The sequence below is a fragment of the Lissotriton helveticus genome, chromosome 5_1, assembly GCF_964261635.1.
Source record: "Lissotriton helveticus chromosome 5_1, aLisHel1.1, whole genome shotgun sequence".
In the NCBI taxonomy this organism is placed as follows: Eukaryota; Metazoa; Chordata; class Amphibia; order Caudata; family Salamandridae; genus Lissotriton; species Lissotriton helveticus.
Window position 1 is genome coordinate 170,076,580 of NC_136065.1, and position 27,747 is coordinate 170,104,326.

Consider the following 27,747-nt stretch of genomic DNA (forward strand, 5'->3'; position numbering starts at 1 on the left):
CCTAAAGGTACTGAGCTGCCCGTCTCCTCGCCCCTAGAGGATAGACTCCTAGTTGACTACCTTCAGGAAAAGGCGATCTTACTGACATACAGAAAAATACTAAACAATACACCAGACACAATGGGTAGAACTCGTGCACATTGGGTGGGGGATATTAGCGACGAGGACTGGTAGGAGGCATTGGCATCCCCCCCGGGAGGTGGCGATCCCATCTCGATTTAAATGTATCAAAGTCAAACTCCTGCATAGAGCATACTATACAAGTTCAGTACTTGTTACAATGGGTGCCCTGAATTCCATGCCGTGCCCTAGGGGGTGTGGCCAAATAGGAACCGATCTGCACCATTGGTGGGAATCCAGATTCTCCAGAAATATTGGGGGAGAGTCACATTGGCAATGTTTTTTACCTGTCACAAAACAATGGAGGTCTTGCCCCGCTGAATGCAACCGACCTATCGAGAGCTGAGAGTGTGACTCCCCTGCCCACTACATCGCGTCTTGCTTTGCAAAGGTGCGCCGCGCAGATTCCCGGTGCCAGCAAGAACCCCCATTGTGGCCTTGCAAGCTGTATTACCAGGTGAGATCCGTCCCGGTCATTCTGTATACCTTTCATTTATTCGGCTAATGAGACCACTGGCACTCACGCCGCCCGTTTATTTTCCCCAGACCCGGATACCGAGACCATCGCATTTCGGGTAAGCCAGCCACTTGCAACTCGTATTATCCACGCTACCCCTTAACGAATAGTTTTCTTACCTGTCGGTGTAGTTTTGCAGCTTGAAGATCTTTCTGGATTCACTATGCTGTGCATTATTCCGCGGTCTTGTGGTTGGGTCCGGATTCGTAGTCTTTTCTCTGTTTTTTTTTTTTTTTTCTTTTGCCCAGGTGGGCGTCGGCGTCACACCCCCTTTGGGTGTATTTCCGGTGACGTCGGCATGCTTCCTGCGGAAGCTCCCACTCTTGGGCGCCATCTTCGGGTTCTTTTTTTCCGTGTTTCTTTCGTTTCCGAAGTAATGGCAATGTTCTTCTTAGTTTGTATTTACCGCTTTGTACTTTCAAGTCTATTCTTTAGTTAACCACCTTTTCTCTCTCCAGCCTCATCTTTCTGGCGGAGGTGGGTGGGTTCGCTAGTGAATCCAGAAAGATCTTCAAGCTGCAAAACTACACCGACAGGTAAGAAAACTATTCGTTTTGCAGCGTGAATCTTTCTGGATTCACTATGCTGTGCATAGATTTTGTAGCGGTTTCTCATCTCTGTGGCGGCTGGGTGGAAGATGGGTGGAAGATGAGCGTTGGGTGTTGAATATGTGCTGTAGCACCTTCTGTCCCACTTGAGCTTCCTTGTTCATTTGTATGTCCACACAGTAGTGCTTCGTGAACGTGTGCACCGAAGCCCATGTTGCCGCCAGGCATATGTCCTCTATGGGTGTGTTAGCCAGGAAGGCTATTGTAGCGCCCTTCTTCCTGGTGGAGTGGGCACGTGTCCCCTCAGCCAGTTCCTGTCCTGCCCGTTTGTGGCAGAGTTGGATTGTTTGTGCGATCCATCGTGCAATGGTCCTTTTGGTTACTGCTTTGCCCATGAAGCTGTTTGCGAAGGACACAAAAAACTGTTTCGTTTTCCTGTGCCCCTTTGTCCTTTCAATGTAGTGCATGACCGCCCTTCTGGCGTCCAGGGTGTGCAGAGCTCTCTCTGCGCTGGTTGTGGGTTTTTGGAAAAAACTCGGTATCTGTATAGACTGGTTCATGTGAAAATTGGATACCACCTTCGGCATGAAGTGTGGGTCAGTCCTCATCACAACTCTATCGTTGTGTATTTGTATGTATGGTTCTTGTAGCGTCAGCGCTTGAAGCTCGCTTACTCTGCGTAAGGACGTTATCGCAACCAGGAAGGCTGTTTTCATAGTTAGCATCTTTAGGGAGGCCTTGTGAAGTGGTTCAAAGGGCTCTTTCATGAGTTCCGTTAGGACTGTGTTCAAGTTCCATGCAGGTGGCGGCACCCGCTTGGGTGGTGCGATCCTTTTCGCTCCTTCTAGGAATCTCTTCACCACCTGTGATGTGAAGAAGCTCCTGCACGTTTCTCCCCTTATGTAGGCTACTATCGCTGCCAAGTGAACTCTTAACGAGGATGAGCTAAGGTTCTTCTCCAGTAAGTGCGTCAGGTACCTTAGCACTGTGGAGTCCCTCTTCATCTTATTGTGGAGTCTTTCCTGTCTGCACCATATTGTGAATCTTTTCCATTTCGCAACGTAGCACTTTCGAGTGCTGGGCCTTCGTGCCTCCCGAAGTACCCTCAGGGTGCTTTCTGGTAGTCTCAAATGTGCGAACTCTATGTCCTCAGGAGCCACGCTACTAGGCTCATGCTCTCTGGCTCTGGGTGCAGTACCTCTCCGTTCTGCATGGACAGTAGGTCTTTCCTCCTGCTGAATCTGTGGGGTGCACACTGTGTCATCTCCATGATCTGCGAGTACCAGGTCTGCCTCGCCCACTGCGGTGCGACCAGTATCAGTGTCATGTTGCTCGCTCTGCACTTGCTCAGTACTCTGTGCATCAGTGGTATCGGGGGAAAGGCGTAGGCAAATGTCTTTGACCAATCTATCCATAGGGCATTCCCCAGTGTCCCCTCCTCGGGCTGCCTGGATGCGAAGTTTTGGCATTTTGCATTCTGGCGTGTGGCAAACAGGTCCACCGATGGAGTCCCCCACCTGTCGAACAGGTATCTTGTCTCCTGAGCATTGAGCTCCCACTCGTGGGATGCCGATGTCTGCCTGCTGAGCCAATCGGCTTGTATGTTGTCCTTCCCTGGTAGGTGTATGGCTAGCAGGTCTATCTTGAGAGGGATGGCCCATCTCCATATCTCCTGCGCCAGCGTTGAAAGCGGTGCGGACTGTGTGCCCCCCTGCTTGTTGATGTAGAACATCGCAGTGGTGTTGTCTGTTTGTATCAATACCTTGTGCTTGTACAGTCTTGTTTGGAAGGCCTTCAGTGCAAGGAAGATTGTCTTCAATTCTAAATAATTGATGTGCTTTGTGGCATCCGTCGGTGTCCACAGTCCCCTCACCTTGAGCTCCTCCATGTGAGCGCCCCATCCCTTCAGGGATGCGTCTGTGGTGATGGTCACTGTTGGCGTTGGGGGCGTTAGAGGCTTTCCCCTTGCTATGTTCTCCATGGTCCACCATGTCATCTCCTTCTGCACTTCGTGCGTTACAACCACTAGATCCTCCCAACTGCCTGTAGCTTGTGACCATTGCTCCTGTAGCCATTCTTGAATGGGTCTCATGTGGAGTCGTACATTCGGTACCAGGTGGATGCATGATGCCATCATCCCCATGATCTTGCTCGCCGTTCTCACTGTCCGAGCTTGTCCCTTCCGGTAGAGGCGAGTTTCCTTCACCAGCGCCCTCGCCCTCTTCTCGCTGGGGAACACCTTGCCCTGTAAGGTGTTGATCTGTGCTCCCAGGAAGGTCTTCACCTGTTCCGGCTCCATTGATGATTTCTCCCAATGGATGGAGAACCCCAGGTTTATGAGCGTGCTGGTCACTGTATGTGCGTGCAGCTTGCATTTCTGGTATGAGTTTGCCTTCACCAGCCAGTCGTCCAGGTAAGGGTATACATGTATTCCCTGCCTTCTTAGGTGCGCTGCGACTGCTGCGAGGCACTTTGTGAAAACTCTTGGTGCCGATTTTAGACCGAAGGCCAGTGTCGTGAACTGGTAGTGGCTTTCTCCGACGGTGAACCTGAGCATGTGCTTGTGCTTCCTGTTCATTGGGATGTGCAGGTATGCGTCTTTGAGGTCTATAGTGACCATGAAGTCCCCGGTCTGCAACTGTGGGAGCACCTCTTGCAGGGAGGTCATTTTGAACTTTTGCGTTCTTATGAATTTGTTCACGAACCGTAAATCGAGAATGGGCCTCATTGTCTCGTCTATTTTTGGTACCAGGAAGTATGTTGAGTATACTCCTGTGTTTCTTTCCTTGAAGGGTACCCTTTCTATGGCCTGCTTCCGCAGGAGTTCTTTTGCTTTTTCCTGAAGGCACTGCAGCTGCTTGCTTGCTAGCGGCTTTCTTCTTGGTTTTCTGCTTGTCGGCCTCGCCTCCAACTCTATGCAGTATCCGAATTGGATAATGTTGAGGATCCATTTGTCTGATGTGATTCCTCTCCACTCCTGGAGGTGGAATCTTAATCTTCCTCCCACTGGTGTCCTGTGGTCGTAGGTGTCTAGTTTGTCTTGACCCATCTGTACGTGCTGCCCCCTGGGATCTTTTTTGTGGGTGGGCACACGGATTTTTTTGAAGTCACTTGGAGGTGGGCTGCTGGCCCCCTCTTCTATTTTGTCCCCGTCCATTTCTCCCTCGAAAGGACTGGCCTCTTTGTTGGTACTGCCAGGGCTGTTTCTGATGGCCCTGCTGACCCTGCGAGTCTGCCTGGTGCGTTTGCTGGAAAGCCTGGTGTGATGTACCTGGCTGGTTTCCGCCTCTTCCGCCGGGCCTCCGTGACGGGGTGCCCCTCTTGTTCCCTCTGAACTGCAATGCTCCCATGGATCTTGCTGTTTCGTTATCCTTCTTAAGTTGGCTGAGTTGCTCATCAACTGTTTGTCCGAAAAGCGTACTGCCGTTGAACGGTGTGTTCAGGATGCTGTGTTGCACCTCCGGTTTGAAACCGGATATCCTGAGCCAGGCGTGTCTCCTTTCCGTGACGCCCATCATCATGAGCCTGCTGGCGGTGTCTGCCCCATCCAGGGCCGTCTTGAGGCAAGAATTTGCAGCATTCTTCCCCTCTTCAATTAGCTTTTCGGCTTTCTGCTTGGCATCCTGGGGCAAGTCCTTCACCAACTGCCCCAGTCCCTCCATGATTTGGTACATGTGTCTGTTTACCAGGGCGTTGGAATTAGCCATGCGCCAGTGGGTCGCGGCATTCCGTTCGATCCTTCTGCCCACCAGATCCATCCTTTTGCTCTCTTTATCCGGTGGCGGGCCCGAGGTAGTGGGTACGTTAGCCCTCCTCCTTGCTGTGGCCGTGATAATGGAGTCTGCGGAGACCGTGCCCTGAATGTAGGCCGGGTCCTTTGCGGCATGCTTGTACTTCTTCTCAGTTCTGGGAGTTACTGCCTTGCATGTTGCGGGCTCCCTGAAAGCTTCCTTCCCCTGAGCCAAGACGCTCTCGAGCATCGGGAGGAACTGGCTCCTCGTTTGTGTTGGGAGCAATGTTTCCAGAAGGAAGTCTGCTTTCTGCTTCTCTTCGTCGAGCTTGAGCTTGAAAGCTGCTGCGGCAGATTGTATCACCGCGTTGTAGGCCCCGATGTCGTCCGGCGGCGAGGGCCTCGAGGGGTAGGTGTCGACCACCTCCTCCGGGCTGTCGGTCTCGACATCGATGTAATCTACATCCTGAAGGTCATAGGGCGCCGACTCTGTGTCTGTCCTGCCCTCATCTTCCTCCCCATAGCTGTAGCTCTCGTGGGGATTCTCGTACTCCTCCTGGTCGTCGAACACCTCGACGTCCTGGTCTTGCTCGGTGACTTCGGCGACCTCTTCTTCTTCCTCCTCGACCGCCTCCAGCACTGGTGGCTTGGTCTTGTGAGGGATCGTGAAGGCCTTCATCCTTGCGTCGAAATCTTTTTTCCGCTGCATGAAGTTCTCCATTTCTGCCTCGAGGCGCCTTCTTTTCTTTTCCATCTCGGCCGCGTGTTCCGCGTCGGATGGTTCCGCCGCTCTCTTCGACGGATGGCTCGTCCCCGTGCCTCTCGGAGTCGAAGCTTTCGACGTCGAAGCGGATATCGGGTCTCTGGTCGTCGTCGACAGTTTCGGGTATTTCTCCCTCGTCGATCGATCCTTTTCGGGGACGATTTTCGACGTCTTCTGCTGATCAGCAGCTCTCGGCGCCAGGGACTCCTTCTCTGAGGATCCGCTGGGCCTGGGAGTAGTCGCGGACGCCGCCTTTTTTGGCGTCGGCGCTTTCGGGGTCTTGCCCTCGATTTTTCGAGACTCAGAGTCTCTCGGGTTCTTGGGGGCCGAAGAGTCTCCTACCTTGTCAGAAGTCTTCGTGTAATCGGTCTCTACGACCGTGTAGCTGTCGTCTTCGGCGGCAGCGTTGTCTTCTTCCTCGGAGGACATCCCCAGCTCGTAGAGCGACGGGGTCGGGGCCTTCCCCTGCAGGGTGGCGTGTGCTACCCTCTGCCTCTCTCTCACACGACGGGTCTTCGGGGTGAAGGCGGAACAGGCGTTGCAGTCTCCGCTTTCGTGGTCCACCGGTAGGCAAAGGTTGCATACCGGGTGCTGGTCTTTCTGCGCGTACTTGTGGTGGCAGTTCCGGCAGAACTTGAACGGCGTGTTGTCCATCCTCGAGCGTCCAGGGCCTCTCTGGTCGCGTGTTCGTCGACGGTCGTCGAAGATCTGGATGGAAAACGCCTTATCTTGCTTGTCCTTCGTCGGTGAAGTCCCCTGGAGTCTTCAGATGACTTCTCCTCGTCTTTTCTGTATTTTCTTTCTTCTTTCTCCAAAAATGTCTGGAGCCCAAACGGGAACGATCCAGACCCGACCGCGGAAAAAAAGAATCTGAAGATGGCGCCCAAGAGTGGGAGCTTCCGCAGGAAGCATGCCGACGTCACCGGAAATACACCCAAAGGGGGTGTGACGCCGACGCCCACCTGGGCAAAAGAAAAAAAAAAAAACAGAGAAAAGACTACGAATCCGGACCCAACCACAAGACCGCGGAATAATGCACAGCATAGTGAATCCAGAAAGATTCACGCTGCAAAACTTAAATTACAATTTCGTCCCCTCCTTTCACAGACCCCCTTACCGAGGGCACTCTCAAAGGTAGGATTTTTTCCTTATAGACCTGCATTTTTGGGAAGTAATTTGCGCCACTTCACTGAATCTTTTCTCCCCATTAGATCTATTATGTTTCTTTGCTCTTATGCAAATTAAAATAACAAGTACAAGAAATCTTCTTTAATTGAGTGCTACACAATTGGTAAGCCACTCCACTTCCCCACAATGTCACACAATGTCACATTTCACTGCATTTACTGGCACGCTTGTTCGTTGCCGTTTCACTCCACACGTGTTTATTCATTGCACTTTGGCATGCACTAGCCATAGTCACTTCCATGCACTATAGATACGCGACGCCACTAGTCTTGCTCCTCCCGTTGTTTCCACTGCCTGTACTTAGCATGGACTACACCCCGTTGCCGGCTGCACCATGGCATGGTATGAGTCATGCAATCTATGCACGCAGTCTTGACAATGTTCTAATGACATGTCTTTATCCTTTTATGTCTCCTTTCTTTTCTCATGGTATGGCATATGTACATTCCTACTAGTGATATATTTGCAAATGTGTAATTTCAAGGCAATTACCCTCTGTCCTGAGGATGAACCTTTATTAATTATGGTTCGAAACGTCGTCGACACATTACACTAAATGCATAAATTGTTTTATACTTTTTTCTTGCATATGTGTATACTTTAGATTGTCTGGTTTATGATTTATCCTAATCAGATGTCCTGCTATTGCCTGCTATTTTGTATGTTGTATGTCTTCTCAGTGTGTTAGTCGGACACCGGCCGGTGTCCCGCTTTTATCACACTCAGTGTTCTATTGTTTTAGAATTACCTTTTGTATCAGGGAAATAAATTGTCCGGCTGGACATTTCCCCTAACAATATATTTCCATTTGGTCTATATTTATTTCTTCTTTTCATTGTTTTTTGCTCTAAGGACCCTTGTTCTTTATAATACAAAGCCTCCTCCCCCAGCAGGGTCCACGAAGGGGAAGCTTCAAAGGCTTGCAGCCTTGGTGAGCTTCCCCAGGCCTTTTTATGCTTCCAGCGACTGGCCCCCACCGGTTCGGATCCCAGCTTTGGGCGGGAAAACCAAGTGAGGATGGGAGGTGTGCCCACCTTTGCCAACCCCACTCCTCAGGTGCGGGAGGAGAGGTGAAGCACAACTCTTGGTCCCCGCCGTCTTGCAGATGGGGGGACCCAGCCAACCAGAGTGAGGAATATGCCCCCCTCCCACTTGATGGTGGCAGTATAGGGGGTATACCCACCCCAAAGAAGGGACCCATTGGTCCCAACCTTTACCTACCAGTACAACCCTAAATCTAGTAATTAGGGGCCACCCCGAACCCTTGCCCCCTCAGACAAGAACCGACCAAGAAGAAAAGAAGGACCAAATAGCCGTACTGAAGCTAAGAAGAGGAGGACGCCCACTGACTTGGCCCCAGCCCTACCGGCCTGTCCCCACCTCGAACTGGCAGAAGCGAAATCCTGGTGTGTCCTGCCGCCTGCAACCTCAAGAACCCAGAGGACCTGCCCTACCTTCTACAAAAAAGATTGTCTCCCTTGAGCACCAGATTTGCTCACTCACAGAAAATGGCTCCGGCCAAATCCACAAGTCTGGACCACTCTGCACCAGACGCCCAAGGCCCGAGTTCTAGTGGCCCAATATCCACGAGGCGGTCATCCTGGCGATCCTGACCTGAGATCTGGTGATCTCTGACATGCCTCGAATCTCCCAGCAAAGCCTGCAGCCTCTTTCTGGAGAGTGCCCCCGACTGGAGCTCGTAAGGAAAACCGGATGCCTAAAGATACCCCGGCACCCGAAGTCCCAAGGCCTTGGGTGGCCCAACAGAAGGTGTCCGAGGATCCCCAGGCATCCCAACTTACCTCTCCAACTGGTGGTCACCCCCAAAATAGCTTTGTCCCCGAGCTTGCAGTCCTTGTTGAAATCAACAGGGCACCCGATGCCAAAACAGCACCCTACACCCAACCGTCCATGTGCCGCTGCGGGTGTACTTTGGGTGCTAACTCGGATCTCCCTTTGCCCTGAGCTAAACCCCAGGAGCTTTGCTCCCACAACCTTGGGGCCTGCTATGACCTGCCACCAACCGGAGGATCCCGCCCATTGGATAACATTGGGCCTCAGCACTCTGCACCCGGACGCCCTAGTGCCGCTGAGAGGGTTTTGAGAGTGCATCCCTGACCCTGGGGTAACTCTTGTTCTTACCCCAGAACCTCAACCCCAAAGACTGAGTACTTACCTGTTAACCGATAACTTCATTTCTCTTCATAGGAATACATCAACTGTTTTCCCTTGAAAAATGTTCTAAGTGTGGAGTGGATTTGTATTAAAACCTGAAAAACTACAACTATGCAAAACTGATTTTACTTACCATTTCTCTAGGAAATGTCCTAGTGTGATATCTAGGCATATCACACAGAGTGGAAAAAGTAACTTAAAAAGTAATCTGAAAAGTAATCTGAAAAGTAATCTGAAAAGTAATCTGAAAAGTAATTTCGACATTTTAACTTACCTGTATTTCAATCAATTGCATTTGAGCCTGCATTAAATTGTAAAACATTGCAGAAGATTTTGCAAAGCATTTATTTCAATTACCTGTGCCAGGAGTGGCTTGGTTCTAGAAATAAAATAACGTAATAATATTTTCATACAAATAAAATTGGTCTGAGTTCAGTCTTTGACATCATTTGCAAATTGAGTGTGTACAACAAATGCTTAACATTACCCTCTGATAAATCCTTACCGCTCGCCCACACTACCACAAACAGAGTGTAAAGTGCTATATGTGCAGCCTACACCTCATTTTGGTATAGTATATACAGAGCCAGCTTCCTTCATTGACCAGAGAAACAATCATTTTGTGACCTAGACGTGAATGCTCCAGGTCAAAATGAGGTCATATGTGGGTAGTAGCACTATCTCACAAACAAGTAATCAAGCATAATTGTTTACCTTCTTAACTGATTTGGGAGAAACAAGGGTACACGTAAGATTTGACACAAGTTTCAGAATTGTGGCTAATATTATGGTTTAAGGCAGATTGACAAAGTGAAATTGGTGCATTCTTTGTCCTATAAGATTGGATTCATCTACAGATGGAATGTGGTAGGGACTGGATGAATGCCAGATCTATATTAATTTGCAAAATCACAGAATTTTAACAGGGTGTCCTTTCTTTTTCACATCACTGTATATCTGATGCCTTGCCAGAGGAGAAAGCTCAAATTTCAGCTCATGGTTCCCCCCTTCATGAACTAATGTTTGTAGAGCTCCAAGTGAATGTTTAATAATGGACGAGCCAAAGAGTTCTGCTTATATCCAGTACAGTGGCAGTTGTGCTCCAACAGGCTACACTAAATAAAACAGACCTAAACATTTAGCGGGAGCCAATCAGTTAAAAGTATGCTTCCTTCAGGTGTACCACAGCTCCACAGCAAATGTCACTCTCTGGTTTGGACTGGATAACAGAGGGCCCCCAGCCAATCAGAGGTTGGTGCTGAGCAGGACAAATGTTGCTCCAGTCAAGCACCAGGCTGTCCTATGAGAACCAGTTTTATCCAGGGAACGTTAACACAAATGAATGTTCCTGCTCTATTAAAGTGAGCGTTATTTCTATGCGGACACAACTTGCTTTACAATGATGGAAAGAGGAGAAGAAAGGAGCAAGGGAAGCAGACAAGGAAAGAGCAAGAGAGATCTAACTAGACTCCCAAGGGACTCAAGTGGAGAACTCTATAGCTTTAGGTTGCATATACAGAGGGGGCCTACCTGTGTACACTCCACCTCTTATGAACCCAAAAAAGACAAGATATTTTACAACATACTTATTCTTACCAAATCTAGAAGGTGCATGTCACTATTTCGGACGTCCTTTCCAGGGCTAAGAAGCAGTCCAAAACATCTGAAATAATTGAAATAAAAGTTAAATACCCTATCCACTTCACTATGGCAGCAATCATATGCAAATATGTTATCATGAATGAATTCATTGAAAACAAAACGCACACCCAAAAGAAATCAACATTACAACAGAAAAAGATATTACATGAAATATTCACAATTACACTCATTCTTAAGTATTGCCCTTTAATAACATTTGGCTGGGTATTAAAAGTGAGAGAGGCAGATGTAAAGTTTCTCAGACAGGAGCTGGCCATATTCCAAAATGTAATTCAGCACTTCTAAATTTGGCAGCCATCTTGACCATCTTGCGGAGCAGAAATTGCAAAAAGGTATTTACTTCACCCCACTCGATTGTTTCACATTTGTTAAACCTCCTTTGTTCAAAATAGCTGGGGGCACAAAACTGCAGCAATAAATCCCCTCCTGTACCTCCGATGCCCACGAGGCCCCTCAACCTAACCCCTCCACACAAGACCACCCTTCCAGCAAGCTACAAACTGGGCTTGCTCAAATAGAAAGTGAAACTACCCTTCCCTGTTCTTGAAGCAACAACAACAAACAGAGGACTACTGTCTCTATCTCCTCTATTTGGCTGCCATTTTAGACTGGTCTCTCTCTTTGGCGGCCATCATGGACCATCATGGACCAGACATTACCACTTTAAAGTGACCTTACCCTAAGAACTGGACTTTTTTGACTAATCTCATCTACAGCGCACTTTACATAGCTCTGTATCTACACCTCCTGTGATAGAGTGTCTGTCTTTTATTGCAGTATTATACTTCTACTTGTACCTTGGATATTTTCCTTTTTATAACCTTCACCCAATTCACTTTTGCACCGATCGCTACCTCATATATTTCTGGCTGCTCACTAGTGTCACTTTTGACGCATTAACTTGTTGTTGTCATCTGTATTTTGTTCCAGTATTTCATCAGTACTATACTTATATTTGCTACTGTACATTTGTGTAAGCTGCACCCATTTCACTTTTTATTCATGTAATGCACTTATTGCTACCACATATATTTTGATCACTCACTAGTGTCTCTTTTGACCCATGTAACTTATTGTCTGCATTTATCTGTGCTCTTGTATAGCTCTACCACTCTTCACTCTCCCACACCCACCTATACCGCCATCCCAACATGGATCGCATTGGCAAGCACACATATAAAATCAACTACCCACCCGCACTCACCAAAAAAGCCGCTAAACGCTTTAAACACAACTTCCTGAGGTCCCACCCTGAAACACCCTTTGCCGACACCTACTTCTCACCGGTCAATGGATCCCTGAACACCGATATCATCTTCCACACCACACGCAGAGCTCAATGGAGAAAAGCGTTCCTCACCTTACTCAATGTCTCCACCACCAGGAAATCCGCTCATGGCCTAACACTCTCCATCACACCATCCCAACTCTTCCCAGGCAGAACAGCCATTACTATCTACAATAACGGGATTGTCCTAATTCAATCCACAGACAGGAACCTGGATCTACTCGACAACCTGTTCCCCACTTTCAAAGAGCACCTCTCCAACCGTCGGACCTCCACACATACCCCACTCCAACTGAACCATAACTCCACACTTCCAACTAACGTCTCAGAACAACCCGCCGCTTCTGACCCTCACAACACGTCTCTCTCCCATCCCGTCTCGCCCCCCCCCACTTTCTCCACCCCCGCCACTCCCTGCACTCCTGGCCCCCACTCCTCCCTCAACATCTTCCCCCCCCCACTCTTTGCACTCAAGCCACTCCTGACCTACACCCCTCCCTCAACATCTCCCCCCCACCCCCGGCACTCCCGCCACTCCTAGCCTTCACTCCTCCCTCAACCGTTCCCCGCCACTCTTTGCACTCCCGCCACTCCTGGCCCCTATTCCTCCCTCAACATCTCCCCCCCCCCACTCTCACTCCCTTTCACTACACTTTCACCCCCGCAACGACCAGCCTCCACACGTCTCGCAATTGCCTCACCCCTCCTTTCATTGATTCCCTGTCCAATAACACCAACTCCTTACCCAACTGCACGCTGGACACAATCATGACCACCCTCCTCCAAGTGAAAGAAGAACTCCACACCCTCAAAGAGTCACTCCTCATGCACCCCAGACACCCCCCTCTCACCACCACTTCTCAACGAAACAACAACTCCCCCTCACATCCTATTCACCCCTTACATTTGACCTCTATCCCCTCTCGCAATACCTCCAACCGCCCCCAGCGCACTATCAAGACACATCCTACTCACCCCTTACATTGCCTCTCTATGCCCTCTCGCAATGCCCCCAACGCGCTATCAAGACTCTCTCGGACCTCGACATACATACCCTACTCCGCACATATGTCCCGGCAACCCAAAACGTCTTAGCCACCACACACCTGTCCATTCCTACGATTCTTTCCAACCCTCTCAGGCACCCCACGCATAACAACAGAGGCTCCGTTCCCAACAACCTCACTAAAGTCCCTCTCACTATAGACCCCTCCACTTCCCCTTGCACCCCCGAACTCAAATGCACACTTCTTAACTGTAGATCGGCCCAAAAACACTCGTCAGAGGACGCTGACCTCATCAAGTCTATGAACCTTGACCTGGCCATTCTAACTGAAACATGGTTAACTGAATCCTCCACTCCTATCATGGATATCCTAGTCCCCCCCAACTACTGCATCACTAGACTTGACAGGTCCAACAAGACAGGTGGCGGAATCGCATGCATTTACAAGAGCAACCTCTCAATCAATAAAGTCACCGCCCCTTCTCTTACCTCCTGTGAATACTTCTGCCTTGATGTCATCAGTGAAAACAACCCGGTATGTTCACTAAACATCATATACCACCCTCCTGGGGACAACCTCATCTTCTCCTAACAACTCATGGACACAATGTCAATCAACTCAGGACGGCAAAACACACAAATCTACCTTGGCGACTACAATCTTCACTGGAATGACTGCAGTGACGCAGTGGTTAATAGCCTCAAAAATTTCCTTAACGCTTCTGACCTCACACAAATATGCAACAGCCCGACACACGACAAAGGCTCTATCCTCGACCTTGTCATCTCCAAAGAAGGCACTATTCAACTTGACTCAATCCAACCTTGTGACTGGTCAGACCACCATATTATCACATTCTTCATCAAGGAAAAAGTTAAACGTATCCCGGTCCAATACTCCATGCCCAAAGTTTGGAAAAGAGACCTGAGGAAACTCAATCCAAACTCTCTACCCCCTAACAGCTGCAATCTCCTACTCCCCCCTACCGACGTTACTGACGTTCAGTACCTAACTGACCACTATCTCAACTCCTTGGCCTCAATATTCAATGAGGCCGCTCCAATGCAACTGAAAAGCGTATCCACCAAGATATCCAACCCCTGGTACAACGGGAATCTCAATGAAGACAGACGGGCTATGCGAATGGCAGAGCGCACCTGGAGATCAGTTCCCTCGACACTGCACCTAAAAACTCTGAGGAAAAAGAGAAACGCATATTTCAGGAAAATAAAACGCTCAAAATCAGAGTTCTTCAGACTCCAGCTCGACCAAGCAAAAAACCGTCCAAGTAAACTGTTCGAGCTAATCCGATCACAATCTAAGGAACAACCCCCAGCTGCTGACATTATGGTCATTGCTCCTTCCTGTGAAGATTTCTCGGCTTTCTTTAACAAAAAAACTGACAATATAAGGAGCGATCTCCTCATTGACGCAAGCCTTTACTCAAAATCCAACTGCATAACACCCAATAAACTAAAAAACAATGCTACATGGTCATCCTTTGACACCTACTCTGAAGAAGAAATTGACAGAATACTCAGCAACCTGAAACCATCCAATCACCTCACTGACCCTCTTCCTGCTAACGCCGTAAAAGACTTCACCCCTTTGCTCCTCCCACTCTGGACTAAAATTATCAATAGCTCACTTCAACAAGGAACCATCCCTGACTCCCTCAAAGTTGGACAAGTTACACCTTTACTGAAGAAACCAACAGCCGACCCCACTGATCTAAACAACTACCGTCCGATTACCAACATTCCCACTCTCGCCAAACTGTTAGAAAAATGCGTCCAACTACAACTGACAAAGCACATAGAACAGTTTGATCTCCTCAACCCTCATCAATCAGGCTTCCGAGCAGGGCACAGCATTGAAACAGCTATGACTCACATAATTGACGACGCCCTCCAAAATTTAGATCAAAATGATACCTGCCTCCTCATCCTTCTTGACCTCTCTTCAGCATTCGACACGGTGAAGCATGAGAAATTACTCGAACTATTAAATACAAGAATGGGCTTCTCTGGGACTGTTCTTCAGTGGTTCACTTCCTTTCTACACAACCGGTCTCAAAAATCAAGAGCAAAAACTTGATGTCCTCTCCAGTACCTGTTTCATTAGGTGTCCCCCAAGGATCCTGCCCATCTCCTACTTTGTTCAACCTAGTTATGGAACCTCTCACCACCTTGCTACAAGATTCCAATGTACACTTTCACATGTACGCCGATGACACCCAACTATATCTCAAGCTACAATCCCCCAAAGACATCTTGCGTCTGAACTCAACGATCAGAAGCACCCAATCTTGGCTGGCCGATAACCACCTCAAACTCAATGCTATGAAAACTGAGTTCCTCCTTATCTCACCTCCCACGAAAATATCTTTCACAGAAACATGGCTTAAGCACCTAACAGCACTCAATGTCCAACCGACCATCGTGGATTCAGCAAAATCTTTGGGCATAACACTTGACACCAACCTCAACATGCAGCAGCATATCAGCAAGGCAACTAAGGGGGCGAACTTCCAAATAAATACCTTGAGGAAACTTAAACCCTTCCTCCCAGCCAAAGACTTCCAAACTGCAGTACAAGCACTAGTCATCCCTCGCATAGACTATGGCAGCGTGGCCCTCTGCGGCCTCCCCCTAACTACAACTGCACCCCTCAAAGCGTCACTAAACGCGGCAGCAAGACTCATCACTGGATCTAAAAAACATTCGCATATATCCCCTGACCTTAAATCCTTGAACTGGCTGCCTCTTGAAGCCAGAATACAGCTGAAAATTGCCTGCATGACGCACAAGGCTATACACCTGAAATCACCCAGCTACCTCACTCATAAGTTGACAATTTCCGGCGGGTCCAGAACCACCAGAAGTACAAACAATCTTCTGCTGAAGCCTCGAAGATTCCGAAAGGAAAAAACCTACAAACGCTCCTTCTCTGGAATGGCGCCAAGGATCTGGAACTCACTCCCTCCTGAAACCAGACTCATCTCCTCCACTCTTCTTTTTAAGAAAGAAGTCAAAAATATCCTCATGGCTAAATACACCTGAACAACTACATTTGATTTACTCTGCGTCGATCAGTATTACCGGTCCGATTCCTATGCACATGTGTTTTTACTTGTATTGGCCTAATTGCTCAGGCTCATGCTCCCTCATATCTGTATTATTCTTTTTATTTGTACTATTTACATTGTTTTGATGACCTACCTTCCAACTATGCCATGCTACCTCATACCTGTACTATATGTAATATTTTTACTATTTACATTAACTTGATGGCCTACCTTCCTACTATGCTCCCTCGTTTCCATACCCTTCCACTTGCCTTTGTAAAGCGCTCTGTTATCTGCAAAGATCTTGTTCGCGCTATATAAAACTTTCAAAATAAATAAATTTAAAAATTGAAAGATAAGTCATCGGAAAGGGCATAAGAACTTCCCATGTATTGGGAGTAAAAGGAAGTCTTTCACAGAGAGAGAAAACATTTGCGGACTGAAGTAAATGCAGCTTTTCTGATTACAGTTTGGGCAAGTTCGCAGGTGTGAGAAGTCACATTCTCTTTCTAACCATCTCCCGAACTTTGTGGCAATCCGACAATTTCTCCATTCCTTTGTATTGGGCAATAGAAGACACCCCAACCATCAAGATGATTTCCCACATTAGACAAAAGGGTGTGTGTGCACAAAAGTAACTGGTTTAAAAAAAAACACAAGTGGCTGATAATGTTCAATCTTATTCTTAACAAATAAACAAGACTTTGTTGGTCTTACTTGAAAATTATCAACCTTTAAGATCATACCTCAACAGCCTTGGAAACTACTCAATAGTTCAGCTTGCAAAACTATTAAGGCAGCTCCAAGTACCAGAAGATAGTACACAAAGTTACGCTGCCAACTGAGAAAAGACACAATGGCATTAGAGATGTAGTTAGATGCAAAATAAGACAAAATAAAACTACAGTACTATGGCATAATCCAGCCCACCATGTACCTACAATTGTCCTTCATATATCATGTTTAAACACATTGTATAATTACATGGATCAATACAACACATTGTGATATAGACATTGCAACAAGATGTACCTTTCAATAGCAAGTTCTTTGTTTGAAGTTTGTTGAACATAAATTACAATTTTCTTGTCTACTCCTTGTCGAAGTTTGAAACACTGTTTATCCTTATCCTTCGGAACAGCACTAGAATTGTAAAAGAAATCAACCATTATTTATGAAAGTTTTTGGAAGTGAATAGCACATATTTTCAGACATCAGCTGCTGCACAAAGCCAGCCATCAAGATACCTTATTAAACATTTTTGTAATTTAATAGTTTTATTGAATGTTCATGGGGAACAAAAGCAATATTCAAAGCGTTATGGGTAACTGTATTCTATGCTCCCCTTAAAACTTTCATCATCTTTCTTTCATGAAATTGTTATTCTCACTTCGAGGTTTTTATGGAGCGACAAGAGAGCTAGAATTCCCTATAAATACCTTAGGAAACCCTCTATATTGGGGGGTTGTAATCTTCCAGATTGGAATTTATATCAAATATCCTTTCTAGCGGCTCAAGGAGCAATTTGGTTCTCATCAGAAACTCACTATATACCTCCATGTGTACATATAGAAAGAGACCTGTGCTCTCCTTTTAGCACTCTCCCTTCATACAAGCTAAAAATTTACAGTAGCAACCTTAATACTTATCAAAGTATCACTTCTAAAAGTATTTTTAAGCATTAGCCGTATCTAATATAATAATATTAGATACAGCTAATGCTTTAAAATACTTTGATAGAAGACTTTCAAAAACCCATTCATAAATCAAGATTGACATCTTTATGGCTTAATCCTAAGCTTGCTAATGATATTGAACTTCATACGGCTTCTCAGTGGGCTGCTAAAGGTATTAGATTGGTGGGGGACCTCTATGATATTAATCATGACCCTTTTCTTTTCTAGCGGTGCTATATTTAACAATGACTTCAGTCTCCCGTGGACAGAAACCAACTCCAGTCTAGGGATCCAGGTTGATCCGCAACACTGCACCACTCTGCACTCGAAGTCAATGGTTCGAGTAAGAGTGAAACACTCACACCGAGACGTCTCTCCGGGCAATCCTGATCACGTCTGCACCGGTGGCTGACCTCTCCAAAGCTCCTCCTCAACGCCTGCAGCCTCTGTTCGCAGGTTTCCCCTCAAATTCTTAACACTAACCTCGGATAAGCCGGACTGTTCAGCCCAGATACCACCAACTTGAGAGGAAGGTATTATCTTCTTTAGCCTCTGCTATACCTTTGGGGATCCCCTGGACTCTGTGCACACTATACCTTACTTTGGTATAGTATGTACAGGGCCAGCTTCCTATATTGGTAGATCAGCAGTGGGATCTACCACTTAGCATTTGTTGGACCACTTCGCCAACACCTGATCACACTACTACAATCCATAAATGGCTTTTAGTTCAACTCATTTTTTGAGCTGACAATTTTTCTAAATTCCTAAAAGTCATGTTAGGGTCTAAGTTAAGTCACTCTAGAATTTATAACAAGCATTTGCAATGCAATAGGTCTCGCATTAGGAAAGTTTGAGCTATTGGTATAGTAAATGACATTTTTTATTAATGTGTTGGTTTTGAAAATAGCGAAATTAATAGCTTTGTCATTTACAATGCCAATAGTTGTAACTTTCGCAAATGTGACACCTATAGCATTTGTAATGCAATATGTGTTTTATTTACGTGACTTGGATGTATTGATATTACAAATAACAATGGCTTAATTTTTTTTTATAATTATTAATTAAATACAAGTTATTGTAATTTAGAATGGCAATAGCTTAAACTTTTGTAAATAACTTTTGTGAAGATTATGTTCAGTATATTTTATTGTGACGAAAATCCAAGAACAGAAGTGAAATATTAACATATTTTTGTGACATTTGTAATAAAGCTTGAAACATTGAGAACACATATTTGAACCAGTTGTTGTTGAATGGTTGCACAGAGTGATGCTGTGGCGGTGCCGAGTGATGCTGTGGCGGTGCCGAGTGATGCTGTGGCGGTGCCGAGTGATGCTGTGGCGGTGCCGAGTGATGCTGTGGCGGTGCCGAGTGATGCTGTGGCGGTGCCGAGTGATGCTGTGGCGGTGCCGAGTGATGCTGTGGCGGTGCCGACAGATAGAGGGAGGGCGACAGATAGAGGGAGGGCGACAGATAGAGGGAGGGCGACAGATAGAGGGAGGGCGACAGATAGAGGGAGGGCGACAGATAGAGGGAGGGCGACAGATAGAGGGAGGGCGACAGATAGAGGGAGGGCGACAGATAGAGGGAGGGCGACAGATAGAGGGAGGGCGACAGATAGAGGGAGGGCGACAGATAGAGGGAGGGCGACAGATAGAGGGAGGGCGACAGATAGAGGGAGGGCGACAGATAGAGGGAGGGCGACAGATAGAGGGAGGGCGACAGATAGAGGGAGGGCGACAGATAGAGGGAGGGCGACAGATAGAGGGAGGGCGACAGATAGAGGGAGGGCGACAGATAGAGGGAGGGCGACAGATAGAGGGAGGGCGACAGATAGAGGGAGGGCGACAGATAGAGGGAGGGCGACAGACAGATAGGATAGAGTGAGGCCGATACTACTCTAGGGCAGTGCACTGAGGTCTAGCCAATTACTAGTATTCCTTCTAAGGAAGGCCACACTCAGATACAAGCTGCAGCTGACCTGTGGCACAGTGACCCAACCAGCCAGACGAAACCTCCATTAGAGTAATTTTGAGATACTCTTGTTTCACAAAAGTCCTGAAACTATACCATTATGCCACCCAACAAAACGATGCGCTGTTTGCGGGAAAAATGTGCTGCCAACACACAGGAACTAAGCGAACAACCGAACGGAAGCTGCTGCTTGTGGTGCATTTTTTTTTTTTTGCCCGGTTTGTTAGAGTGAAATGTATCCTCATGTCCAAAGGCATTTCATTTCAAAATATATCCCCAAATGCCACTTTGGCATTTTATGTAATTACATGTATTTTCGTACAAGTATGCAAAATCAAATTACGCGAATTTCCCACCCCTAGATAGGAACTAACTAGCATCTTGATTCCTCTGAGGATTTTGGGGACTAGAGAACTACACGGAAATTAATCATGATTTCTGAAGGACTAGTTCGGCTGCTCCATGGAGAACCTGCGAGCTGGCATCTGTGCTTTGATGTCACTTAAGTTACAAAACTGAAACATACCCATGAAATTAGAGTAAACAACAGCATTGATTGGCAAAAGGATGAAGACAGTTATAACAAACACTACACTGTCAGAAGGATACACGTTGGCAGCTACATCCAGGTGAAAACAAATCTAGCCGATGCTAGCTGTACTCCGAATGGAACAGGACTGCTCCAGGAACGCTGCCCTTAAAGAGTTAGATGACGTCATCGCCTACGGTATGGACAGACTAGAGTAAATACTAACTAATTGGCATGGGCATGGTGGTTAACCTCGAGGCAATCGGCACTCACAGTACGTGTTTAATTTATCAAAGATACAGACATGAAACACTGAAAACCCCAGATAATGCCGTGAGGACAGTGATTGACGAACACACATGAACGTCCACTCTCCTCAGCAAGGCAGCACTCTTCCTGCCTCCACTGAGGAGTCCCCTTTAGGCACCAGATTGGACAGTGAATTGCATTGAAAGTGGTTCTTTTGAGATAATCCCTACCGGGGCCAGTGGCGTAGCCAGTGTCAGCCCTGGTGCAAGGGAGGAAATGAACTCCCTGCCTGCCGGTTGAACACAAGCACTGACCGTGAAAAAGACACGGCCGTGAAAGTGAAAGCGCGGCGGTGAGACGCGTTCTGGAGTGGGGGAGGGGCAGGGGCCGTTGAACGAGGTGCTTCTTTGCAGAAAGTGCAGAGAGAAAACAATGCTCAGTTTGCGAAATTAGCACAACAGTCAGGAAACTGGGACATGAGGCACAGAGAAAGGTTAGGTAGATAAAGCTGAGTGATGGGGCATAAACCACAGAGAACCAAAGGGGCAAAAAAAACACAAAGAGGGCACGGAGTTCACAGACAACAGTTGAGGGGATTACAAACATCTGCTGGGTACGAGCACAGCGTGCGACGTACATTGAGCCTGAGGCTGCTCTGTGGTGGGGGAGAGGGAGGGGCAGGTGTGAGTTTGGGGAGAGAAGCGGAGGGGGCTCGAGGCACAGTCCCGGTGCCTGCCCCCGCCGCCTAACAACCCCGTGCAGCCGTCATCACCGCGGGACGAGAGGAGTCCGACAGACCCGGTGAGTGGGATCCCTGTGTTCCTTTGTGAAGAGGGGGGGGCGTCGGGACACATTGCCGGTGTCCGCCCCCCCAGTGAGGGGGTTGGGTGGGGCCAGGGGGAGGGGCGGGTGTGTGTGTGTTTTCCACTTGCTGGGAATCTGGGACAGGAGATGTGCACGTCACGTGGGTGAACGTGCGAGCACACATGGTGAAAACGCCAGCAGCCCTGCGCGTGCCCATCCCCTGTCCCACATTCCCTGCAAGTGGATAACAAACGAGGCTACGCGCTGCTAACACCAGCTCGACCTAAAAATTAACAACCTACTGTAGTTATAGAAAAATGTTTAGAAGTTTTTTTTTACCACTTTTAAAAAGATTCAACTAGGACTACAGTAGTAGCTGACAGAATATGGTGGAGGAGCTCAAACTCACCCCTTACCTCCATCTGAAGATGAGGGAGTTATGTTCTCTATGCAAACTAAAGAAAAAACCAGGGGGTGTCCAGTGCTTCCAAGGTCAAGGTCCAGGAGCTCTTGGTAGAATACTCCAGTAAACACCCTTCTGAGGGAAGATCCTCAGAATTAGATGAAACCATTAATGGGGAGGGCAACACCCAACCTCCCTCACTAGACAGGGAGAACAGAGCTAATATGTCCCTGCTTCCAAGGGTAGTACTCAACACCTAGGAACCACACAGGTAGGTCAGGTCTTGGTGAGATCACAGAGGACAGCCTCAGTGAAGAGGACATACTTCTAGCAAGGTTGACCAAAAGATTAGACCTACAGTCCAGACTCCTGGCTCTAGAAAAAGAAAGAGCAGAGATGGGCTTACCCCCCCGTCAATGGCTGCAGCAATATCAAACCTAGGGAAAAAGAACGTTCGTATGACCCTAAAAGCCCAAACAAGAGAATGTCCCTAAATATGAGGAAGGTGATGACATCACCAAAATGGTTCACAACCTTTTAGAGGGTCTGTGGAATGAGGCAAGTGAAATCACACTGGGGAGCCTTACTTTGGGAACGGTTCTCTGGTAACTGAAGAGACAGCATCTGGCCCAGTGAGGGTCAGAAGTCTGAGTCCTATGACCTCATGAAGGGCACCCTGTTAGAGTGTTTTGGACTCACAATTGAGGATTATAGGATTAGATTCATGGGGGAATCACAAAACCCAAAGCCAATCCTGAGTGGACTTCGTGGACAACTCAGTAAAAACACTGGATGTTTGGTTAACTGGAAGTGATGTGTAGGACTATGTTGGGCGTTACAATTTGTTGATGAAAGAACACGTTAAGTAATTACACAAATGAAAATTACACCAAAATCTGGTGGACCTAGATCTAATTTCTCCCCAAGAATTGGGAAAGAAGGCAGACCATTGGGCCAAGACTAGGGTGACCAAAACTTCCAATGAGGGTGACCAAACGAACATGGTTACAAAACCTTCCCCCCCACCCCCAAATCAAGAGCTTTAAAGGCCCCCAAAAACCTGTTCAGGAGGGTGGGTCCCATAAGTCTTTCAAGCACACTGGTGGGTATAAGGGTAAACTATTTGATCCCCTAAAGGCATGTAAGAAGGTTGGACACCAAACTGGAGATTTTGCCCATTGTAACAAAAATACCCCTAGTCTACCACCAGTAAGCACTGGTGTGGAAAATCTCCAGATGGGAACAGCAGTGTGCCCAGAGCCAATCAGGGCTCACACTGAAGCTGTTCTAGTTTGAGGGGGAGGGAGAGTTGGCAACTTTAGCTGTCTAGCCCCCCCCCCCCCCCAACTAAAAGAAATTATTTACAATACCCGTTAGTGAATGGGACTAGGATAGAAGCCCTGAGAGATACAGGTGCCAGTATCACTATGTTGAGAGACCCTGATTTCTCCAGGACAATACCGGACTGGAAAAACATAGCCAGTCACCAATACTGACAGGGTCAATACAGTCCATTCCATGGCTATGGTGACCTTAGACTTGGGCAGGGTGTGGCTGAGGTAGAGCAAAAATCCCATGCAGCCATGCTGCAAATCCCCGAGATACTGTGTGTGAGAAGACAAGAGCACAAACTCTAGCACATGGTAAAATAAAAGAAGTGTTGGACCCTGAAAGGATAGCCAATCTTCCAAGAGGAAAGGCAAGAAGACTGGAGGTACCAGCTTCTACACAACAACAAGTTCAAAACCCCTCTCCTCACGTTGAGGACTTGTTAGCCCCAGAGGGAATGGAGCCTGGGCCCAGGGGGAACCTCTAGTAAACAGTTGTGCCTTGGATAGCAGGGCCGTCCCACTCTTAAGAGCCTGCGACAGCAAGCTGCTGCTCAGGAAAAGGGAGAGGTCAGTGGCTCCCACAGAACCTTTGGCAAGGAGGAGGGATTATTTTACACTGAAGCCAGAGACCCCAAACCTGGTGCCACTAGGAGAGTGGTAGTGCCTTAACTGTATAGAGAGTTCTTATTCACATTGGCCCATGACATCCCCCTAGCTGGGCACCTGGGACAGACTAAAACTTGGGAAATGCTTGTCAGACATTTCTACTGGCACCAGATGTCCCAGAAAGTAAAGGGGTTTGTCACCTCCTGTGTCACCTGTCAGGCCAGTGGCAAAACAGTTGGACACCAAAAAGACCCCATAATTCCACTACCAGTGGTTAAGTTTCCCCTTGAAAGGGTTGTTGTAGGAAACCAATACATACTGGGGGTAGGGGATCCTGCTACCAGGTATTACTTAGGTCTACTACAGCGCTTCCAGGAGCCTAAGCCCACATCTGTAGCTTTACAAAGGTAGGGCTTCCTAAGGAGGTGGTGTCAGACAGAGGTACCAGGTTTACGTCTGCATACCTGAAACACATGTGGGATGCGTCTGGAGTGAACTACACATTCACTACACTTAACCAACCACAAACCAATGGTCTTGTTGAGAGCTTCAACAAGACATTAAAGATCATGGGGCTCCCTGAAAAACTCAAAAGGAGATGATATGTCCTCCTACCATGCCTGCTTTTGCTTACAGGGAAGTGCCACAGAAGGGAGTAGGTTGTTCCCCCTTCGAATGTCTGTTTGAGTATCCTGTGAGGGGACAATGTGCTCTTGTAAAAGAAGGTTGGGCGAGGCCTGTTGTACGAAGCTGGCTCTGTATATACTATACCAAAGTAAGGTATAGTGTGCACAGAGTCCAGTGGATCCCCAGATATATAGCAGAAGCTAAAGTAGATACTACCTTACTCTCTTTTGCGGTAGTGTGGTTGAGCAGGCAGGCTTATCGGGATGTTAGTGTTAAGCATTTGTTGTACACACTCTGGCTAGAAATTATGTCACACACTCAAAGACTGATATCAGACCATTTGTTTGTACAAAAAGTTGCTATTTTGTATTTTATTTCTAGAACCAAGGTCTACTTAGTAGCAGGTAAGTGATACTTCTCATACAGGTTACTGTAAGCAATACAGTGAATACTGGATTCGCAAGAACATTCAGATTACTTTTTCAAAGGAGAAAATTATTTGTAAACTGTTAAAAAATGTTTGGTAGGGAACACACCCCTAACACAGTTTACACAACACAGGACATTTGTAGGCAGGTTACTGCTTGTGCAAGCAATAGGTTACTCTTTGTGCAGTACAAAGACAGTTCAACACTTGGAAACATTTTCAGAGAAAGCCCACCATTCAGTCATACGGGAAAAACAAAGTGTTAAGTTACAAGTGAGTATAACTGTTTTGGAATTGGAGTTTTGGGGGCAGTACCAAGGTTCACGTTGGCTCTCAAGGGGGGCACTACCAGGAGCACTAGGGCAGTCGGGTGCTGAGGGCAGGATGACCATGTTAGCCAATGGTACTAGGGAGCACCTCGGTTGGGGGCTGATCACAGGCAGGCCACTCAGTCTCAGGAGCAAAGATGCTAATGTTAAGATCAGGGCAAAGAGGGGTAGGAAGCTGGCTCTGTATATACAATACCAAAGTAAAGTATAGTGTGGCTCACTGGTTAGAGGCGGCAGACCCGGAAGCAGAGGACGGCCGGGACCAGGGTTCTATCCCCGACACGGCAGGGTCGTGGACCAGGGTCAGCGGACTCGATAATTCTCACCTCGGTGCCTACTCTAACCAGGGATTACACTCGGCAACTCTGGGCATTAGCTTGCCTCATCTCCACAACGGCCCCCCACATACACGGGGATGCCTGGTTTCACCTTGGAGATACCCAGTAGGGACCATCTCACAGGGAAAGCCAGGACGGGTTTCCCAGCGGTCTACAGCGCAGAGATACTCCTTCGGGAGTCGATTCTAGCGCTTTAGAAACCCACAATCAATCAATCACAGAGTCAAGTGGATCCCCGAAGGCTTACAGAGGTAAAAGTAAATAATACCTTGCTCTCTATTTGTGGGAGTGTGGGCGAGCAGTAAGGCCTTATCAAAGGGTAGTGTTAAGCATTTATTGTACACACTGGGGCAAGAAATTATGTCACACAATCAAAGACTAAACTCAGACCAATTGTTTGTATCACAAATAATTCCTTGGTTGTATTTTATTTTTAGAACCATGCAGCACTTGGTACAGTTAAGTAGAACTGTACTTTTCAAGACAGGTTGATCAAAACAAGCAAGCTGGATGAAACTGACTTTGTTACAGGTTTGTAATATTTAAAGACAATAGATGTATGTAATTACTTTGTGATTACCCTTTAGAGTACTTTTTAGATTACTTTTTTTACTCAGTTTGGTATGCCTAGATATCACTTTTACACTAAAACACAGTTGCTGGGGTTTCCAAACAGCGCAACTTATAACGTTTTCAAAGGGAAAAAAGTCAACGCAATACTTTGGAGAAAAATTACTTTATTGGTTTGCAGGCAAGCAATCGGTCTTTGGGGTTGAGTTTCTGGGGTTAGTTGCACCCACCCTCAGCGGCACAGAGGTAGCCAGCTGCAGGGTGCTGGGTTGGTGATCTCTGGTCGGAACAAACACTGTAGTTTTGGGCAAGGAGGCTTCCTGGAGGCAACCACCTGTTGGAGGTAAGTTGGGATGCAGGGGATTGCCTGGACACAGTCAGTTGGGCCATCCAAGGCTGTGGGGTGTCGGGTTCAGGGGTGTGTTTAGGTGTAGGGTTTCCTTACCAGCTTCCAGGGACCCTCCAGTCAGAGGCTGCGGGCGTAGTAGGGAGGCTTGAGATAGGTCATCAGGGATCATCAGATCCAGATCAGGATAGCTGAGGGGACCGCCTCGTGGTGTGGTCCCACTTGAACTTGGGCCGTGGGCATCGGGTGCAGAGTGGTGCAGACCCGCAGATTCGGCCGGAGTCAGAGTCTGGTACTTGAGAAAGTCCGGTGCTCCCAGGAGGCAAAGTCTTTGGAGGGGGAGCAGGGCAGGTCCTCCGGGTTCTGGGGGATGCAGGACACGCCAGGATTCCGCTGAAGTAGGTCGAGGTTGTGCAGATCGGTAGGGGCTGGGGCCAAGGCAGTTGGTGTCCTCCTCTTCATCCTTCAGCATGGCTCTTAGGTCCTTCTTCTTGCTGGTCTATGGAGGCAAGGTTCAGGGTTGCCCCTAAATACTAAATTTAGGGGCATTTCAGGTAGGTACAGGTTGAGACCAAAGAGTCCCTTCCTTGGGGTGTGTATTCCCCCTATTATGCCACCTTCCAGTGGGAGGGGGCATAAGCCTCTCTCTGGTTGACTGGGTCCCCCCCCATTTGAAGATGGCGGCCACGGAGAGTTGTGCTTCACCTCTCCTCCTCCACCTGAGGGGTTGAGCTGGCAAAGGTGGGCACATCCTCCCATCTTGGTTTTCCCGCTGATTCTCCCTCCGAAAGTAAGGGTTAGAACCAGTGGGGGACCCTGAGAGCGAGAGACTCTCGATCCAGGGGTCAGAAACATGTCTGGGTGTGGCAGCTGGCGAGCAGCCACTCAACCAGGACACTAGAGTTTCGTAGTTTTTCAGGGGCATCCCTGAGATGCCCTGTGAGTGCATTTGTCCTTAAATCCCACACTAGCATCAGTGTGGGTTTAATGAGCTGAGAAGTTTGATACAAAACTTCCCAGATTTCAGTAAAGCTATTATGGTGCTGTGGAGTTCATAATGGTAAACTCGTTATGGCTTTACTGCACTTACAATGTCTAAGAATGGACTTAGACACTGTAGGGGAACAGGGCTCATGCACCTGTACCCTCACCAGTGGTATAATTCACCCAGCGAGAGGGGTGTCTAACCAATACCACAGGCAATGGGTTGGAGGCATGGCACACAGGTATTTGTGCCTTTGTCGACTCTTCACTTTTCTCTGCACCAAAACAAGTAGCCTGCAAGGGCAGTGTGTGTTAAGGTACACAGTCTCCAAGGGTTGCACAATATGTGCTGCTGTCTTTAGAGGCCTTCCCTGGTCACAGTGCCTTGGTACCCATGGTACCTTTTACAAGGAACTTACATGTGGCCAGAGAGGTACCAATTGGGGTTGCAAATGTACAGTTTTAGAGAAAGAACACGGGTCC

General features: G+C 47.6%; 1 protein-coding gene across 2 annotated transcripts in view; it reads right to left on the minus strand.

Moving 5' to 3' along the window:
* The window catches only part of RABGAP1 (RAB GTPase activating protein 1), an 855,191-nt gene that overhangs the window by 681,687 nt on the left and 145,757 nt on the right, over positions 1-27,747 (minus strand). For both annotated transcript variants that reach the window (XM_078641966.1, XM_078641967.1), the window contains 2 exons: positions 17,098-17,208; positions 10,638-10,704 (listed from right to left, as the gene is read on the minus strand). In XM_078641966.1, coding sequence (XP_078498092.1) covers positions 10,638-10,704; positions 17,098-17,208 — 178 coding nt within the window. The remainder of the gene's footprint in view (positions 1-10,637; positions 10,705-17,097; positions 17,209-27,747) is intronic.